The sequence below is a fragment of the Erinaceus europaeus genome, chromosome 1 (genome assembly GCF_950295315.1).
Source record: "Erinaceus europaeus chromosome 1, mEriEur2.1, whole genome shotgun sequence".
NCBI lineage: Eukaryota > Metazoa > Chordata > Mammalia > Eulipotyphla > Erinaceidae > Erinaceus > Erinaceus europaeus.
Genome location: NC_080162.1, coordinates 157,133,381 through 157,154,294, shown reverse-complemented (window position 1 = coordinate 157,154,294; position 20,914 = coordinate 157,133,381). Strand labels below are relative to the sequence as shown.

Below are 20,914 nucleotides of genomic sequence, written 5' to 3'. Positions count from 1 at the left end.
GAGGCACTACACCACTAGTAAAGCTGCCCTCTGCAGATGAGTATCAGCGACTTGAACCCAGGTCCTTTGGCACTGTGACATGCACAACTAGGTGTGCCACCCAGCCCCATATAATCTAGGGTTTTGTTTTAATTTTTTTTATTATCTATTTATTGGATAGAGACAGCCAGAAATCGAGAAGGAATGGGGAGATAGACACCTGCAGCCCTGCTTCACCACTCGTGAAGCTTTCCCCATGCAGGTGGGGACCGGGGGCTTGAACCTAGATCCTTGTGCATTATAATGTGTGTGCTCAACCAGGTGCGCCACCACCCGACCCCCCTAATCTAGGTTTTTAACCCTGGTGCTTTGGGACACTTAGACTTCCAGGACCTGGCAGTGAGCTTTCCCTCAAAAATTCATATGGAGAGCATAACAAATATCTTTGAGGAGAGAAGCCTGAATCCATTCAACTGTTCTTCGGTACACGTTTTTCAGCCTAGAAATTTGTTTTCTCATCTCAAGAGTTACTCATGGGTGTGCTCTACTGTATGAGCCATCTCCCAGCCGCCCCCCCCCCCCTTCCTTGATGAATTTCAGTACCTATTTGTCCTTGAGACTGGCTTTTTTTTTTTTTGAGATACATTTATTTCAAGAGATAAAGATGGAGTGGGGGTGGGGAGAGCTCTCAGGACAGAACAGAGCAGCAAGTTCAGTGCTTTACCACTACACCACCTACTGGGCTGCAACAACTTTTAATTAAAAGGAAACCCTGGCAGGTAGGGGCAGGAGTAGTGCAAAGCACATGGCACAAAGCATAAAGATCTCAGTTGGAGACCCAGGTTCCCCACCTGTAGGGGGGTTGCCTCACAAATCAGGTCTGCAGGTGTCTATCTTTCTTTTCCCCTCTCTGTCTTGATTACCCCTCCTCTCTTGATTTCTCTCTCTACTATCCAATGATAAAGACAGCAATAACAACAATAATGATACACAAGGGCAACAGGAGAAAAAAATGACCTCCAGGAGCAGTGAATTTGGAGGCAAAAAAAAAAAAAACCCTCTGGTGGAGGGAGGGAATAATATAATGCTTATACAAAATACTTTCATGCCTGAAGCTCTCCTGCAACACTTCAGGCCCAAGTTAAACAGTGCTCCATCCAGTAAAACAAAACAAAACACTCAGGAGGCTGTGCAATATTGAGACTGGACTTCTGAGCATGAGGTCCTTAGTGTAGGCCCCAGCATTGTATATTTCAAGAATTGATGCTTGACCTCTCCTTACTCTCTCAAATAAAATACCACCCCCCACACACACACACATACACCACCACCACCACACACACAAAAAAAGAACCAGATAGATGGTGGCGCACCTGGCTGTTAGAACATGTTCCAATGCTCAGCGTCCACTGGCAGGGGTAAAGCTTTGCAAGTAATGAAGCAGTATTGTAGGTGTCTCTCTGTCTCTTCACCTCTCCCTCCCCTCTCAATTTCTGTCTCTATCAAATAAAGATGATAAATAAAGGTGGTCCAGGAGGTGGCACAGTAGCTGAGGCACTGGACTCTAGAGCATGAGGTCCTGAGTTCAATCCCCGGCAGCACATGTACCGGAGTTATGTCTGGTTCTTTCTCTCCTATCCTCATTAATAAATAAAATCTTTAAAAATAAAATAAAATAAATAAACATTACATAGTGGCCTAGATAGTGAGTGACACAGTGAATAAAGCATTGGATTTGTGGGCATGAGGTCCTGAGTCCAATCCTCAGCATCACATGTGCTAGATGATGCTCTGGTTCTCCCTCTTCCTCGTAGTCAAAGTTTAAAAAAACAAACTTTTTAGGGGCCAGGTGGTAGTGCACCTGATAGAGAGCAAATGTTATAATGTACAGTGACCTGGGCTCAAGCTCCCACTTGCAGGGGGAAAGTTTCATTAGTGGTGAAGCAGTGCTACAAATCTCCCTTCTTATCTCCCCACCCCCTTTCAATTTCTGTCTCTATCCATTAAATAAAATATTAAGTAAATAAATATAAGCCGTTTAATATGTTATATAATGTCTCTTCATAGAAAGGGTCACAAGCTGGGAACCAGTGAGAAAAAACATTGATAATTCAAGTTCAGAAATAAGGTCTTTTTCTCAATGCTCCAAACAGGTATAAAAGATGGGTAAGGGCGGGGGATGGGAGGGGAGAAGATGGAGTCCGGCTGTAGCGCAGCGGGGTTAAGTGCACATGGCTGCAAAGCACAAGGACTTATGAAAGGATCTGGGTTCGAGACCCCAGCTCCCCACCTCCAGGGGAGTCGCTTCACAGGCATTGAAGCAGGTCTGCAGGTGTCTATCTTTCTCTCCCCCCTCTGTCTTCCCCTCCTCCATTTCCCTCTGTCCTATCCAACAACAATGACATCAGTAACAACAACAATAATAACTACAACAATAATGAAAAACAAGGGCAACAAAAGGGAAAATAAATACAAAAAAAAATAAAATAAATCTTTAAAAAAATGAGTAAATGTGTGGGAGGAAAGAACTGACTCGGAGTCTCCATTTTCAGAGAAGCTCCTGTCTCCTTCTCCCATATTGGGGCCAGGGGCTTGAGCATTGGTCCTTGCACGTGGTAAAGTATATGCCCAGTCTCATGAATCATCTTCTAGCCCTTGGTTTCATTTCATTTCTTTTCATTCTTTTAAAAAATATTTTATGTATTTATTAATACAGAGAGAGAAAGAAATTTATTAATACAGACAGAGAAAGAGAATAGAAAACACTGCTTAGCTCTGGTTTGTGTTGGTGCTGGGCATTGATCCCAGACCTTAAAGACTCAGGCACGAAAGTCCTTTTTTTTTAATTTGTTTATATTTATTTATTTATTCCCTTTTTTGTCCTTGTTTTTTTATTGTTGTTGTTATTGATGTCGTTGTTGTTGGATAGGACAGAGAAGAAATGGAGAGGAGAGAGGAAGACAAAGGGCGAGAGAAAGATAGACACAAGCAGACCTGCTTCACCGCTTATGAAGCAACTCCCCTGCAGGTGGTGAGCTGGGAGGCTCGAACCGGGATCCTTCAGCTGGTCCTTGCTCTTTGCGCCACCTGCGGTTAACCCTCTGCACCACGACTTTTCCCACGAAAGTTCTTTTGTATAACCATTATGCTGTCTCCCTGGTTTCATTTCATTTCATTTATTTATTTTTTTACCAGAGCACTGCTCAGTTTTGGCTTATGGTGGTGTTGCAAGGGATTAAACTTGGGGCTTTGGAGCCTCAGCCATGAAAGTCTCTTATGTTATCTACCCCTCCCCCCTGGTTTCATTTCTTATGGGGATAGTAGTATAATTATCATGTTAAGAAGCAGAGACTGAGAATCTTGATAATGTGGGGGCCAGCCGGTGATGCACAGGGTTAAAGCACACGGAGTATGAAGTGCATTCTATTTAATTCAACAGACCATAATATTAAGCTTTATCATTAGTTAAGCACTCCTTTACATTCTTATCATATATATATAGAGAGATTTATACATAGAAATGTGCTAGGGGGTTGGAAACCATGTGGTCCCTGACAGCAGATCTGTATGCATGCGCTAGTGATTCCAGGTGCTGTAGCATTGGAGGTCAGTGGCCCAAGGCCTTTTAACAAAACAAATGCATTTTTGACCAGAGCACTACTCAGGTGGTGCCTGGGAACCTCTCGCTTACTACGGCTGTCTGCTCGATCCTTTTCCAGGATTTCTTGTCCAGTTAAAGTACTTAACTTGAACCCTCCCACAAAACTTTTCTCCTAAATCTAGTCCTAAATGAATAGCTGGGACTCAGGAAGTCGCCCACGCTGCCGCCACGCCCACCCCTGGCAGAGCCCGCCCACTGGGGCGAAGGACACCCACAGGCCATCTGAGGAACCGCGGCGAGGGCGTGCCTGGTGGGGGCTCCCGGAAGTGACGCATGACGTCGCCGTACGTGCAGGCGGCTGCGTCGGGCTGCAGGAGAAGATGGCGGTCTCCACAGGTCGGTTCCCGGGCCGGGCTGCCTGCTTTCCCACTCCGACCCGGCTTTGCCCCGCCGCCTGCTGCTGGCAGCCGGGTGCTGACCCGTGTCGGAGAAGCCGGAGTGCGCCTCCTGGGATGCGAGGCTCCCCACGGAGCGAAGCCGGGAACCTGGGAGGGTTCGGGCGGGACCGTCGCTGGCGCGGAGGGCCGGGAGGACATGGGGTGGTGGGTCGTGCTCGCGCCTCGGCCGCGCGCCCGCCGACAGGGGGCCAGGTGGCTGCGGCATTGGCGCGCACCGAGGGTCCGCTGGACGCGTGTCCCGGTGCTTAGCGGGAGGGAGGTGGAGGGGAAGCCAGGAGAGGAGGCCCGAGGTGGGCGGGTGTTCACCTGGGCGTTGGAGGGGTTCAGGATAAGAGGCGCCGCGGACGGAGTGGGCTTCGGGATCCCCTGGACTGGCCCTGGCGTTGGGTGGTGGAGGAGAGGACTGGGCAGAAGAGAATTGCTGCTTTGTAAGAACTGAGAGCTGACCCTGCTTACGAGAATGAATACGGGTTATCTTCTTTTCCATTAAGTGAAAAGGCAAAAAACAGACAAGCAAACAGACAAACAAAAAAAGTCTGCAGTGCTAAAAAAAATAAGCACAGAGCGAGATGAAAGCTAACGGGAGAGGAAAGTGGTCCCCTGGATAAGTTGTTCATCGCCTCTCGTACTCAAGTTTGGGTTCCTGTGAGCAGAGACTTTTGGAATTTGGTAGTAACGGCGAGGTTTCAGAAATTTAACCATTTAAAAAATGTCAAGTTTGCAAATGATTGGTTACTTGAAAATGCTATATGCGTATGATCTTCCTTTTTTTTTTTTCTTTTTCTGATCGTTATCGAGACCAGGCTATAGAAAGTCTGCTTTAGTGTTTCATGCTATCATTGCATAATAAAGACAAATTTTTCAAATCTGTATGTGCTAAAATGAAAGGCTTCAATATATGTTGCGACCGGTGCTTTTTAAGTTAATGCTTTATGGAACTAATGAAAGCATGTTTTCAACTTAGGATCTGTTGTCAGAGACGGGTAAGGTCGCAAAGGGTTTAGTGTTGGGGAAGTATGTTGATCAGAGCTGACTAGTAAAGAAAGGATTATTTAAAAAGAAACACTTTTAGTGTTGCAACTTTGTAGTCCTCTGAAATCGAGTTTGAATGGGACCAGATTTATTATTTACCTTTGCTAGTGCTTTACCCATTTTTTATCTACTTTTATTTTTTAATTATTTTTAATTATAGAGACAGCCGGAATTGAGAGGAGGGGGCGATAGAGAGGGAGAGCATAGAGCGACACCTGCAGCCCTGCTTCACCACTACTAGCAAAGCTTTCCCTCTGCAGGTGAGGACTGGGGGCTTGAATTGGGTCCTTGCGCACTGTAAGATGTGTGCTCAGCCAGGTGCACCACCACCTGGCTCCAACCCGTTCTTTTTTTTAAGAGGAAAAGAAAGAAATAGAGGAGAAGCTTCCCCTTTTGAATGGTGCTCCTACATGATAGGGGTGAGGGTGGGTAACTAAAAAGAACCCTGTCCTCCAGCATGGCAATGTACTCTCTTGGGTGAGCTCTCGCCCGATGCCAAGACCCTATCTTTTATCAATTAATTAATTAATTTTTGCCTCCAGGGTTATCGCTGGGGCTTGGTGCCTGCACTACGAATCCACTGCTGCTGGTGGCCGTATTTCCATTTTTGTTGTTGGATAGGACAGAGAGAAATTGAGAGAGAAGGGTGAGAGAGAGAAAGACACCTGCAGACCTGCTTCACTGCTTGCGAAGTGATCCCCGCCCCCATCCCTGCATAGGTCCTTGTACTTCACGCTATGTACTGCGCCCCCCCCCCCATATCTTAAGAGTTGTGTTTAAGGGGTGGGAGATAGCAGTGGTTTGTGCATCAGACTTTCATCCTGGCACCACTATAAACCAGAGCCGAGCAGTGCCCTCTCTCCCTCTCTCTTTCATATTAAAATAAAGATTTTTAAAATTTTATTTATTCCCTTTTGTTGCCCTTGTTTTATTGTTGTAGTTATTATTGTTATTTATGTTGTCGTTGTTGGATAGGACAGAGAAATGGAGAGAGGAGGGGAAGACAGGGAGAGAGAAAGACACCTGCAGACCTGCTTCACCGCCTATGAAGCGACTCCCCTGCAGGTGGGGAGCCATTGGCTCGAACCCGGATCTTTACACTGGTCCTTGTGCTTTGCGCTAAAATAAAGATTTTTAAAAGGAGTTGTATATTGCCTATCAGGTTCTTGAACATTATAGTAAAAAAACAATTTCATTTGTCAGTAGTTTTTTTTTGTTTGTGTCGTGAATTTCATTACTAAGACAGTTTCCCTTCAAATTCTACATATGAGAGTGAAATATTCAAAAGATCAAAAAGTAGATAGTAATTGCAAACATTTTTTGTTGATTACACTTAGTCATTTTTGTAACATGAATGTAAATTACAAAGATGTTGCTGATTGTAGCTTAAGGGTGGCTCAGCCAGTAGGTACTTAGGATTGCAGTGAGTGCACTGTGTTTGCCAAAATGAAACTGTCTGGTCTGTCTCAGTTTTTTAAAGAAGTTGTGATAAAATTATTGGCATATTTATTGTACACCACAAACCTCTATTTTCTGGTTTTTATTTTAGCATTCTGATTGTCACTGTTGCACTCTATAGACCTAGGATATTTGAAACAGCATAATTAAAAATATTTTGGTCAGGTAATTGAGTTTTATTATATATATTATATTTAATGACAGATACAGTTAAACAGAGAGCGTTGCCAGAACACTGCTCAGCTCTGACTTATAGTGGTGCTGGGGATTAAACCTGGGACTTTGGAGCCTCAGGCATGAAAGTCTTTTCTTTTATTTTATTACCAGAGCACTGTTCAGCTCTGACTTATAGTGGTGTGGGGGATTGAACCTGGGACTTTGGAGCCTCAGGCATAAGAATCTGTTTGCATAACAGATTCTATCTACCCCCTTGTCAGTTTTTATTCTACTTGTCCATGTTCTGTCATTACATCATTGACAGTGCTAAACTAGGATTAGAGTGCAAAATGAATTTTTTTAAACTTTATTTACTTACTGGATAGAGGCAGAGAGAAATCAGGTTAACAGGTAGAAAGAGAGGGAAAGAGAAAGATGCCTGCAGCTCTCTTCACTTGTGAAGCTTCCCCCTTGGAGGTGGAAACTGGGTCTTGAACCTGGGTCCTTCATGGTAACACTTGTACTTAACCAGATGTGCCACTGCCCGACCCTCAAAATAATTTTTTTTTTAATTTATTTATTGATTCATGAGAAATGATAGGACAGAAAGAACCAGACATCACTCTGGTACATGTGCTGCCAGGGACCGAACTCAGGACCTCATGCTTGAGACTCCAATGCCTCATCCACTGTGCCACCTCCCAGACCACTCAAAATAAAATTTTAATAGTATTTATTTATTTATTACCAGAGTGCTTTTCAGATTTGGTTTATGATGGTGTGGTGTGGGGGGATTGAATCTGGGCCTTTGGAGCCTTAGGCATGAGTCTCTTTACATAACCATTATGCTATTTACACCCCCCTCCTCCATTAGTATTTTTAAAAATATTTATTTATTTATTCCCTTTTGTTGCCCTTGTTTTATTGTCGTGGTTATTATTATTGTCATCGTTTTTGGATAGGACAGAGAGAAATGGAGAGAGGGGGAGAGAAAGATAGACACCTGCAGACCTGCTTCAGCGCCTGTGAAGCAACTCCCCTGTAGGTGGGGAGCCAGGGCTCAAACCAGGATCCTTACTCCGGTCCTTGCGCTTTGCGCCACCTGTGCTTAACCACTATGCTACAGCCTGACTCCCCTCCATTAGTAATTTAATAATGGTTTACAACATGATAAGGTTACAGGGGCATAGTCCCCTGTAATGCAGCCAGCACCAGAGTTCTGTGACTCTTACACCCATATAATTGCCATAATTTTCACAAAGTTTTGAAGAAAGTTTGGCTATTCTTCCCTTCCCCCCTTCAGTTTTCTACATTCCACAAATGAGTGAAACCATGTAGTCTTTTACCTCCTTCCTTCATTAAGCATAGAGCATAGTTACCTCCAGTTCCATTCATTTTGCCCCAAACAATACAGTATCTTTTTTTATTCTCCAGTTGAGTACATATTCCATAACTTTTTTGTCCCATCATTCATTAGTGGGCACTTACGTTGCTTTCACTCCTTGACTATTGTGAAATGAAGCATCTGTGAACTTAGAGGTATGAACATATGTCCCTTTAAAGTTAGTGCTTTCATGTCCTTTGGATATATGCCTAGCAGTGGTTCACTGGATAATAAGGTATGTCCATCTTACTGCTTTCTATTGCTATTGGAGCAGTACCAGTCTGCATTCCCATCAACAGTGTAATGACCCCTTTTTCTACTCATCCTCACCAACACTTGTCAGCTCCTGCTTTGTTGTGAGCTGGAATCTCATTGAGACATAAATATATATATATATATATGCATATATATATTTAAAAAATTTATTCCCTTTTGTTGCCTTTATTTTTTATTGTAGTTATTAATTGTTGTCGTTGGATAGGACAGCAAGAAATGGAGAGAGGAGGGGAAGATGGGCAGGGGGGTAGAGAAAGAGACACCTGAAGACCTGCTTCACCGCTTGTGAAGCGACTCTCCCCTGCAGGTGGGGAGCTGGGGGCTTGAGCCGGAATCCTTACGATGGTCCTTGCGCTTTGCACCATGTGTACTTAATCTGCTGTGCTGCCGCCAGACTCCCGAGACATACTTTTTTTGAACTGGGCAGGAATAGGTGCAGAAAAAAGTTTTGTGGGGCTGGGTGGTGGTGCACCTGGTTGAGCACATGTCACAGTGCTCAAGGACCCAGGTTTGAGCCCCCAGTTCCCACCTGCAGGGGGAGAGCTTTGCAAGTGGTGAAGCAGTGCTGCAGGTATCTCTCTGCCTCCCCTACCCTCTCAATTTCTGGCTGTCTCTTTTCAATAAAGATAATTAAAAAAAAATTTTTTAAAGAAAGTTTTCTATTATCTTGAAACACTTATTTATACCTTTAGCTATACATTTGTCTACTTCTCATAGCATGTAAATAATAGTTGTTTTTTTCTGAAGTGTATGTAGTACAGCTCCAAATGTAACATTAGATGAACTAGAAGGATGTATTGGGAAAAATGTATATGATAATTTTTTTATTTTTAAAAAATATTTTATATTTACTTATTCATTTTTGTTGCCCTTGTTTTATTGTTGTAGTTATTATTGTTGTTATTGATGTCATCATTGTTATTGATGTCGTTGTTAATTGCATAGGACAGAGAGAAATGGAGAGAGGAGGGGAAGACAGAGATGGGGAGAGAAAGATAGACACTTGCAGACCTGCTTCACCACTTGTGAAGCGACTTCCCTGCAGGTGTCGGGGGTTTGAACCAAGATCCTTATGCCGGTCCTTATCCTTTGAGCCACCTGCGCTTAACCCCCTGCGCTGCCGCCAGACTCCTGATAAATGTGTTTTAAAATATTCATTTATTATTGGTTAGAGATAGAGAAATTGAGAGGGGAGAGATAGGGAAAGAGACAAACACCTGCAGCCCTGCCTTGTCACTAGTGAAGCTTTCACCCAGCAAGTGGGGACCAGGGGCTTGAACTTGGGTCCTTGTGTACTGTAATGTGTGATTTAACCAGGTGTGCCACCACCTGGCCCCTGGTTTTATTTATTTTTTATTAAAACATCTTTTTTTCTAATACCTTTATTTTATTGGGTAGAGAAGGTCAAGAGGGAAGGGGAAGATACAGAGGGAGAGAGACAGCTGCAGCACTGTTTCACCATTCTTGAAGCTATCCTCTTGCAGGTGGGGATGAGGGGTTCAAACCTGGGTCCTTAGGCACTGTAACATGTGCTCAAGGTGTGCCACCACCCAGTCCCCCCCTTTTTTTTTTTAAAGCAGAGTACTGCTCAGTTCTGGCTCATGGTTGTGTTGGGAATGAACCTTGGAGCCTCAGGCTTGAAAGCCTTTTGCATAATCACTATGCTATCTCCCCAGCTTCATAACTATTATGTTCTCTCTGGGCCTAGAATTTTCTCTCTCTCTTTTTTTTTTAAGAACTTATTTATTAATTCATGAGAAAGATAGGAGGAGAGAAAGAACCCGTCATCACTCTGGTACATGTGCTGCTGGGGATCGAACTCAAGACCTTAAGCTTGAGAGTCTAGTGCCTTAGCCATTGCACCACCTCCTGGACCACAGAATTTTTAATAAAAATAGTCTTTTGGTGACAGAGGAATGATAGCCCAGTCGTTTATATTAACAGATTTTCATATCTGAGACTGAAGTCTTGAGTTTAAAATAAATATATTAATAATATAAATGTGTGATAGAAGAGAAGAAACACTAAATACTTTTTATTAAAGCATTTTAAAAGCATGCATTATGTAAATCATACTTTTATTTATTTTCTTGTTAAAAGAAAATTTGGAGAGGAAAATTCTAGTCAGGTTGAGTCCTTTAAGTTGAAAGATGTCTTCGTGTGTGTGTGTGTGTGTGTGTATTTTTTTTTTTTTTTTGCCAGAGCACTGCTCAGTTGTACTACTAGTTGTGCCAGGGATTAGATCTGGAACCTCATACATGCTAGTTTTCTGCACAACCACTATACTATCTCCCTTGCCCTGCCACACTTTTTTTCTTAAATATTTATTTATTTATTCCCTTTTGTTGTCCTTGTTATTTTTTATTGTTGTAGTTATTGTTGTTGTTGATGTCATCGTTGTTGGCTAGGACAGAGAGAAATGGAGAGAGGAGGGGAAGACAGGGGGAGACACCTGCACAACTGCTTCGCCACTTGTGAAGCCACTCCCCTGCAGGTGGGGAACCAGAGGCTTCAACCAAGATCCTTAAGCTGGTCCTAGTGCTTTGCGCCATGTGGGCTTAACCCACTGCGCTACCGCCAGACTTCCCCTGCCATACTTTCGACCTTACATTGAGTATGAGAAACCTGAAACCTAAAAAAATCATAAGGTTTTTATGTAGTTGAGTTAGTGGTAGTGTAGTTGAGGTTAGAATTTTTTTTTTTTTTTAAGATTTTATTTATTAATGAGAAAGATAGGAGGAGAGAGAGAAAGAACCAGACATCACTCTGGTACATGTGCTGCCGGGGATTGAACTCAGGACCTCATGCTTGAGAGTCCAATGCTTTATCCACTGCGCCACCTCCCGGACCACGAGGTTAGAATTCTTAAGATTTTATTTTATTTTATTTTGTATTTAAACTCTTTGATCTAGTGCTGTTATCACCATGAAGAACTATGAATTTGGAATATTTCTCAAGATATGACTCTTCCATTTAGGATAAGGGGGTAACTTTCATACATCCCTTAGTATAATCCTGCTACCAGTCCGTGCGCTTTCTGCCATGCGCGCGCTTAACCCGCTGCGCCACCGCTGGCTTCCCCTTCTTAGCAGAATCCATGTTTCATTCATTTTTAAAAAATATTTATTTATTTATTTATTTTAATTGTTGCTAGATAGGACAGAGAAATGGAGAAAGGAGGGGAATACAGACGGGGAGAGATAGATACCTGCAGACCTGCTTTACCACTTGTGAAGCGACTCCCCAGCACGTGGGGAACCTGCTGCGCTAACGCCGGACTCCAGTTTCATTCTTTTAATTATTTTTATTTATTGGATAGTGACAGCCAGAAAGCAAGGGAGGTAGAAAGGGAGCTTTGCTTCACCACTCTCAAAGCTTTCTCCCTGCAGGTGGGGACTGGGGACTTGAACCTGGGTCCTTGCACGTTGTAACATGTGTGCTAAACCAGGTGCACCACCACCTAGCCCCCATGTTTCATTCTTCTTAAAAAAAATATTTTATTAATTTTATTTTAATAAAAGATGCAGGACTGACCAGATAGCACTGCTTAAGTCTGGCTTATGGTGGGACTGGGGATTGAACCTGATGCCCCTAGGGCCTTGGACTTGAAAAACTGGTGCAGAAATCACTGTGCAGTCTCCTCAGCCCAGAGTCCATTTTTCTTTTCTTTTCTTTTCTTTTCTTTTCTTTTTTTTTTAAGGATTTTATTTATTTAGGAGAGAGAAAGAACCAGACGTCACTTTGGCACATGTACTGCAGGATATCGAACTTGGGACCTCATGCTTGAAAGTCCAAAGCTTTACCACTGCACCACCTCCCGGACCATCAGAATCCATTTTTCTCGGGTACTTCAGTGGATGTAGTTACACAGTGGTGAACACATCACTGACTAGTTTCTCTTTTTTTTAAAAAAAAAAAAAATGCATATATTTATTTATTGGATAGAGACAGCCAGAAATGGAAAAGGAAGGAAGTGATAGGGAGAGAACCTTAGAGCTGGGCAATAGCACAGAAGGTTAAGCGCACTTGGTGCAAAGCACAAGAGCCAGCATAAAGATCCCGTTACAGCCCTCAGTTCCCCACCTGCAGGGGTTCGATTACCAAGTGGTGAAGCAGGTCTGCAGGCCTCTCCTCTCTGTCTTCCCTATCTCTCTTGATTTCTCTGTCCTATCCAACAATAACAGCTGTGACAACAATAACAATTACAACTACAAGGACAACAAAATGGGAAAAAATGACCTCCAGGAGCAGTGGATTCATAGTGCAGGCACCAAGCCCAGTGATAAATCTGGAGACAAAAAAAAAAAAAAGGAAAAAGAAGGAGAGAAACAGAGATACCTGCAGCATTGCTTCACCATTCGTGAAGCTTTCCCCCTGCAGGTGGGGACCAGGGGCTCGAACCTGGGTCCTTGGGCACTGTAACTTGTGCTTAACCAGCTATGCCACCACCTGGCCCATCTCCTTTTCCAAGAGGCAGAATCACATGGCTGGGGGTGGGATGAGGTGAGGGATGGTGGTGTCAAGAGGATTTTACAAGGCATAGTTTAAGAAATTCTAACCCGGGGGTCGGGCGGTGGCACAGTGGGTTAAGCGAGCCCCCGGCTCCCCACCTGCAGGGGAGTGGCTTCACAGGCGGTGAAGCAGGTCTGCAGATGTCTTTCTCTCCCCCTCTCTGTCTTCCCCTCCTCTCTCCATTTCTCTCTGTCCTGTCCAACAACGAACAACATCAACAATGGTAATGATAACCACAACGAGGCTGCAACAAGGGCAGCAAAGTGGGGAAAAGGTGGCCTCCAGGAGTGGTGGATTCATGGTGCAGGCACTGAGCCCAGCAATAACCCTGGAGGAAAAAAAAAAATCTAACCTAGGGAATAGCAGTTCATTAATATTCTTAGTATTCATTAATACTCTTAGTATTTGTGATTCAGGAATTTCATTAGATCCTTGCACTTAAAGAATTAATGTTGGGGGCCAGGTGGTGGCACACTCAGTAGGCTCACACATACATTACCATGCATAAGGGTCCAGATTTGAGCCCCTGCTCCCCACCTATAGTGGTGGTGGGGGAAGCCTCATTAGTAGGTCTTTTTCTCCCTCTCTTTCCCCCTCCCTCTTAATTTCTGCCTTATCTATAAAATTTTTTAAATAAAAAAAAAGAAAAACTAGCTGTGGAATGAAATATGTCAGTATAATGCTATACCACAGAGCTACTTTAGCTACTTCTCCAGTTAATGTGTGAGACTTTTTTTTTTTCCTTGATACTGTGAGAGACAGAAATGCCTGGTGAAGCCAGTGTATACATTAAATAAATAAGTTAATAAAGGTGAAAGTACAGCAATGAAACAAAAGATACTGACACTAAAAGCAACATTTGAATCAAGTGTAAAGAGTATTTGAAGGGATACTAACTGTGGTATAATTGGAGACTCTTAAGTAAGCATCCAGAGAAACTTGATAAAGGTGAATTTATGGATGATAAAAGTGTTTGTGAGAGCAGGGTGACAGTATCTCAGAAGAAGTGAAAAACTTCAGGGAGATCTCACAGTTATGAAAAAGACTTTCATGTCTGAAGTTCCTAAGACGTAGATTCAGTTCTCTACCATTCATAGGCCAGAGTTGAGTACTCTAGTAAAAAAAAAAAAAAAAAAGTATTGCACCGAAACAAAAGACTTTGGATAGGGAGAGCACAAAGTGAAACATGGACTGGATATGTTGTACTGCACTAAAGCAAAGGACTCTGGGGAGGGAGGATAGGAAGAAAACTTTGGGGGCCTGTTACAATATGAAATTGTATTACATATAACAGTGATTGCACTTCTTCTTCTAGTGTTTGCCCTTCTTCCGTAGCCAGTCAACAGCGTCAGGTTGAGCCTGATGTCTGCTTGTTGCTGGCTTTGAAAGTGACTGGGATCAATGTGGATTCAGTTGTCTAGGAAGGATCGTCAGTTTCCCCAATAAATGGGTACTCACAGGATGCACCACGAGAAGGTCGATCCAATGCATCCCAATGATTGCACTGTGAAGCACTAACTCCCTCAATAAAGCACACACACAACACCAACAAGCCCCCTTTGACACATGCATTGCTGGGAATTCAACTCAGTACCTCTCTCCTGAGGGTCTAACACCCTATTTGCTCTGCTATCTCCTTTCCCAGCCTTTTTTAATTTTGATTCTGCTAATGCACTGCTCAACTCTGAATTATTGGTAGCACTCAGGGCTTGAACCTGAGATATCAGAACGCTACGCAGGAAAGTCTTTTATATAATCCTTGTATTGCCTTCCTGGCCATTTGCAGACTTTTTTTTTAATAATCGCCTTATTTATTTATTTATTCCCTTTTGTTGCCCTTGTTTTATTGTTGTGGTTATTATTATTGTTATTGTCATTGTTGGATAGGACAGAGAGAAATGGAGAGAGGAGGGGAAGACAGAGAGGAGGAGAGAAAGACAGACACCTGCAGACCTCCTTCTCCGCTTGTGAAGAGACTCCCCTGCAGGTGGCGAGCCAGGGTTCGAACCGGGATCCTTATGCCAGTCCTTGTGCTTTGCGCCACCTGCACTTAACTTGCTGCGCTACAGCCCGACTCCCAATAATTGCCTTTCTTTAATAATTTCTTTTATTTATTTATTTTCCCTTTTGTTGCCCTTGTTTTTTCATTGTTGTTGTAATTGATGTTGTCGTTGTTGGATAGGACAGAGAAATAGAGAGGGGTAGAGAAAGACACCTGCAGACCTGCTTCACCCCCTGTGAAGCGACTCCCCTGCAGGTGGGGAGTCTGGGGCTCTAACCTGGTTCCTTAGGCTGGTCCTTGTGCTTTGAGCCAGGTGCGCTTAACCCGCTTGCTTAACCCGATGCGCTACCACCCGACTTCCTGCAGACTTTTTAAGATGTAAAGTGATAAGCCACTGAGCTTTATGCTTCTCATTCTACATAATTATTTACATAATGATTTGTAGATTACAGTCTGCTCTGTATGCAGTTTTTCAGTTAATAAACTGTGGTAACTGAAGTTTGAATGGTGCTATTGTTATTCAGCCAAACTAGTAACTAAAAATCATGCATATATGGTGGAAATCCACATAGCATTTAAATTTGGGAAGCTGTTTAACAAAACTTCAAAGAAGTAGATATGAGAAGTGGAATAAAATCCGATGTTCCATTTGTTTAAAAAGTAGATACCTTTAAAAGAACCATTACGTAAGATGAGACATCAGGACTTGGTTTGAAAGCAGTTTACTCTTCACAAAGCTGATGGGTGTTAAGAGCAGTTGTTATTTTTAGTCTTAAGTTGGAACTCAGCAAAGCCCAGCCAAGAAATCCTTCTGGCCTTGTGTAGGTATTTATATTGTTGAAATAGTAGTTCTAGTGGAAAGCACATTGTGGATCATTATCTAGGCTCTGGGTCAGATTCCTTTTATTGGTGCACAGTGGAAATTTAAATAGGAGTTTTTCACAAACTTATTTAGCTAAATGTTGAGTATAGACTTCACTGCTTCCGACTGATCTTTTTACAGAGAAAGAGATAGCACAGCACTGAAGTTTCATGTAGAGTGTTAGTAGCTGTTGGTCCAAACCTGAGTTGTGTACATAGAAAATCAGACATTGGGAGTCAGGCAGTAGTGCAGTGGGTTAAGTGCACATGGCGTGAAGCGAGCCCCCGGCTCCCCACCTGCTGCCCTGCGCTACCACCAGACTCCCAGGTGATATGTTTTACAAGCTTTTTCTCCTGTTTAATAGGTTGTTTTAGTTCATTAGGTTTGTTCCACTTATCTTTTTTAAATCTTATTATCAATAACATACAAGATCTGACTTTTAGTATTTACTTTATCATGTAGCTGGTTCTTTGTTTTAATTTGATTTTAAAGACCTTCTTATTCTTATTTGTTTATTTTTTACGAGAGCACTGGTCAACTCTGGCTTATGGTGGTGTGGGGGATTGAACCTGGGACTTAGGAGCCTCAGCCACGTTAGTCTCTTTACATAACCGTTATGCTGTCTGCCCTCTGCCCAAGACTGTTTATTAAGTGAAAAAGATCAGAACACTGCTCATCTCTGAGATATAGTGGTGCTGGGAATTGAATTTAGACCCCTAAAACCTCAGGCATGCAAATTCTGTGTGATACTTACTAGAGCTATCTAACTGGCCCTGACTCTGACTTTTTTTTTTTTTGCCTCCAGGATTATCACTGGTTGGTTGCAGCACTATGAATCTATCGCTCCTAGTGGCAGTTTTTTCCTTTTTTAACATCCTCCCATTTTATTCACTAAGACAGAAATTGAGAGAGTAGGTTGCTTGTGAATCATCCCCACTACAGGTGGCGATTGAGGGCTGGAACCCAGGCCCTTGCATGTAGTACTATGTACGCTTAACCAGGTTCACCATCGATCGGTCCCGAACCTGAAAATACTATGTTGTGGCCAGTGAGTAACTCAGTAAGTAAAGTACAGGACCTGTGTACATGGCACCATATATACCCAGTGGTGTTTTGATTTCTTTCATTAAACAAATACAGAAATCTTTTTTAAAACTCATGTTGAAGGGCTGGGTAGATAGTATAATGGTTAAGGGTCTGTTCTCTATACCACCATAAGCCAGAGCTGAGCAGTGCTATGGTTAAAAAAACAAAACATGTTGACATAATTAAATTCTAATTGATAATCTGTTTAAGACTGCTTCCATGATTATGACAGAGATAAGAGTCTAAGCTATGTATACCTTGCCTGGTATGAGGATTAATTATATATTATCAGAGGTGTATAGTTATAGATCGAGGCATACTCAAGTAGTTTGTTCTTTTGAAAGTTCTGTAATCATACCTTCATAAGTTTTGATTCAAAACTTATGATTACATAATTTACTTATGTAATCATAAGTTTTCAACTTAGTGGCTGGAATGTTAACAAAAAGTATAAACAAGGCATAGTTTGTTGTAGTTTGTACTTCATGCTATAGTCACCTGCTCTCTAAATTACCAGTTGTAGTTTAATAAACTATTGATTCTAGTGGCTATTTCCTGGAAGGAAATACTTGACTTACTAAAAATCTTTTTTTTTTTTTCTGGAGTATTAATTGTACAAGCAGTGACCTAGAAAAATATTTACTTATTTTGTTTAATATGGTTTTCTTGCTGTGGGCTAACTTTAGATTTCTGAAGTCATAGACCATGTAAAATGTCTTATAGGACAAGGCAGGTAACACAGTGGTTATGCAAATGACTTTCAGGACCTGAGACTCAAGGTCATAGGTTCAATCCTTACCACCACCATAAGCCAAAGCTGAGCAGTGCTTTCATAAGAGTAAATACATTTAACAACAACAGCAACAACAATAATAACGTAGTCTTTGTCATATTAGCATGAAGCGTGAAGCCTTGAGTTCAGTCCCTGGCACCACATATGCTAGAGTGACTCTTCAGTTCTCTTTCCAGTTAATAAATAAATTACTTTAAATTTTTAGGTTTTGGAGACAGGTGTTGGCACACCTGGTTAAGCTCACACATTAACAGTGTGCAAGGACCCAGGTTCAAGCCTCTGGTCCCCACAAATGGTGAAGCAAGGCTGCAGTTGTCTGTTGTCTCTTTCCCTCTGTCTCCACCTTCCCTCTCAATTTCTCTCTGCCTTTATCCAATAATAAAAATAAAAAGTTTAAAAAATTAGTTTTTGTTGAAGACCTTATTTAAAAAATTTTTTTTAAATATATTTTGTTAACAAGAAAAGAGGAGAGAGAGAAAGAACCAGACATCACTCTGGTACATGCACTTCCAGGGATTCAACTCAGGACCTCATGCTTGAGAGTCCAATGCTTTATCCACTGCACCACCTCCCAGACCACGAAGACCTTATTTTTAATGTGTTTTTTTTTAAATTTATTTATAAAGTGGAAATATTGAGGGGGCTTCATGGTAGCGTAGCAGGTTAAGCACAGGTGGCACAAAGCACAAGGACCAGCATAAGGATCCCAGTTCGAGCCCCCAGCTCCCCGCCTGCAAGGGAGTCGCTTCACAAGTAGTGAAGCAGGTCTGTGCCTGGCTAGCTTCACGGACGGGAGAGAGAGACGACCAGGGACCAGGGACTCATGGCTGAGTGGTAAGCAGGAATGCAGCGCAATCTAAGCTATTTCTAATCACAATCCTGTCCTTATCCTGAGGCGGAAGTGTCAGTTCGGAAGAGGATGTACATAGGATAGGGGGTGGGGAGAAGGAAAAAGCATGCGAAACAGTGAGGATTAAACCAATCACCTGGAGGCAGGGCAGTGCTTAGTTAACAGTGGTTATGTAAATAGAATACAGTGTTAAGCGGGGGTGGGGGGGATTAAACCAATGAAACAGAAGGGGTTTTAGAAGCAGAATTAGAAGCATACCAACAGGTCTTCAGGTGTCTATGTTTCTCTCCCCTTCTATCTTCCCCATCTCTCTCCATTTCTCTCAGTCCTGTCTAACAATGATGACATCATCAACAACAATAATAATTAAAACAACAATAAAAAACAGCAAGGGCAACAAAAAGGGACAAATAAATATAAAGAAATAAAAAGAAAAAGGAACTGTGGATTTGTAGTGCAGGCACCAAGCCCCAACAATAACCCTGGAGGCAAAAATAAATAAATAAATAAATAGGAAATATTGACAAGACCATAGGATAAAAGGGGTACAGTTCCACACAGTTCTTACCACCAGAGCTCTGTATCCCATTCTCTTCCTTGAAAGCTCTCCTATTCTTTATCACTTTGGGAGTCTGGACCTAGGATCATTATGGGATGCATGAGGTGGAAGGTTTGGCTTCTGTAATTGCTTCCCCGATGAACACGGGTGTTGCAGGTCGATCCCTATTCCCAGCCTGTCTCTCTTTCCCTAGTGGGGTAGGGATCTGGGGACACGGGGTTCCAGGACACATTGGTGAAGTCGAAGACCTTATTTTTAAAAAATATATTTTAAAAAATTTTTATTTTTATTTATTTACTTACCCCTTTGTTGCCCTTGTTTCATTGTTGTAGTAATTATTGTTATTGATGTCGTTGTTGGACAGAGAGAAATGGAGAGAGGAGGAAAAGACAGAGGGGGAGGGGAAGATAGACACCTGCAAACCTGCTTCATCCCCTGTAAAGTGACTCCCCTGCAGGTGGAGAGCTGGGGACTCGAACTGGAATCCTTACACCGGTCTGTGTGCTTAACCCGCTGAGCTACCGCCCAACTCCCTAAAAAACCTTTTTTTTTTCAAAATTAAAAAAAATTAATTAAATGTATTTTCCCTTTTGTTGCCCTTGTTGTTTTTCATTGTTGTTGTAGTTATTGTTGTTATTGATGTCATCATTGTTGGATAGGAAAGAGAAAAATGGGGGGGAAGGAAGAGAGACACCTGCAGATCTGCTTCACTGCCTGTGAAGCGACTCCCCTGCAGGTGGGGAGCCAGCGGCTCAAACTGGGATCCTTAAGCCAGTCCTTGTGCTTTGCACCACATGCGCTTAACCCGATGCGCTACCGCCTGACTCCCCCCTAAATAATCTTTTTACTTTATTTATTTACTATTTGTAGAGACAGATAAGTTGAGGGGGAGAAGGAGATAGAGAGGGAAGGAGACATCTGCATCCCTGATTTACCATTTGTGAAGCTTTCCCCTGCAGGTAGGGACCAGGGGATTAAACCTGGCTCCTTGCTCACTGCAATGTGTATGCTTAACCAGGTGCACTACTACCTGACCCCTTGAAGAAGACTATCTTCTAGGGTGTGTGTCATTTTCATAATACTTTACCCCCCTTTTATTTCTTTCCTTTATTTTGAAAGAGACAAAAAGGGGAGAGAGGGACAGATAACTGTAGCTCTACTCCACCACTCATGAAGCTTTCCTTCCTGTAGGTGAGGAGGACCAGGGCCTTGAACCTGGATCCTTGTGCTTGGTAACTTGTGTAGGTACCTGGTGCACTACTGCCTGATTCTTTTACTTAACTTTTCATGCTGGAGAGAAACAAGAATGCTTCCTAACTTTTCCTCTCTCGGTAGTTGATTAAGGACTGGGGAAAGAAAGGGGGGGAGCAGGTGGTGGCGCACACAGCACTATGCATAAGGACTCGGGTTTGAGCCCCTCCCCCCATGGCTCCCTAAATGGGGACACTTGACAAGCAGTGAAGCAATTCTGCAAGTGTCTATCTTTCTTTGCCCCTCTTTATTTCCCATCCTCAATTTCTCTCAGTCCTGTCCAATAAAATGGGAAAGAAAAGAAAAAAAATGGGTTCGTTCCTAGTTCTGAAATATACATGATTAGCTGCTTCCCTGGAAAATATAAAGTAACTTCTGTACTCTTCCTTGATCTATTTTTGTCTTTTTTTTTTTTTAATTGGATAGAGACAAATTGAGAGGGATGGGGGAGATAGATAGGAAAGAGACAGCAAGATACCTGCAGCCCTACTTCACCACTCAAGAAGTTTCCTCCTTCAGGTGGAGACCAGGGGCTTGAGCCTGGTCCTTGAACATTGTCGTGTGTGCACTTAACCAGGTGCATCACTGCCTGACCTCTCTACTTATTTTTTTATAGCCCCAAAATGTACTGTTTGTGTAATTGCTCTGACATTGA

At 42.6% G+C, this 20,914-nt stretch overlaps 1 protein-coding gene and 1 long non-coding RNA gene across 4 annotated transcripts in view; both read left to right on the top strand.

Annotated features, from left to right (window-relative positions):
- LOC132540493 (uncharacterized) overlaps window positions 1–20,914 on the top strand; it is a 1,042,170-nt gene that overhangs the window by 173,453 nt on the left and 847,803 nt on the right. The window lies entirely within an intron of this gene.
- The window catches only part of UBE2V2 (ubiquitin conjugating enzyme E2 V2), a 47,204-nt gene continuing 30,113 nt past the window's right edge, over window positions 3,824–20,914 (top strand). The window contains exon 1 of one of the 3 annotated variants that reach the window (XM_016192541.2): window positions 3,824–3,976. In XM_016192541.2, coding sequence (XP_016048027.1) covers window positions 3,961–3,976 — 16 coding nt within the window. In that variant the 5' untranslated portion in view covers window positions 3,824–3,960. Of the gene's footprint in view, window positions 3,977–5,305; window positions 5,331–20,914 lie in introns of those variants that run through there. The other 2 variants (XM_007533002.2, XM_060198635.1) reach the window with 2 other exon arrangements.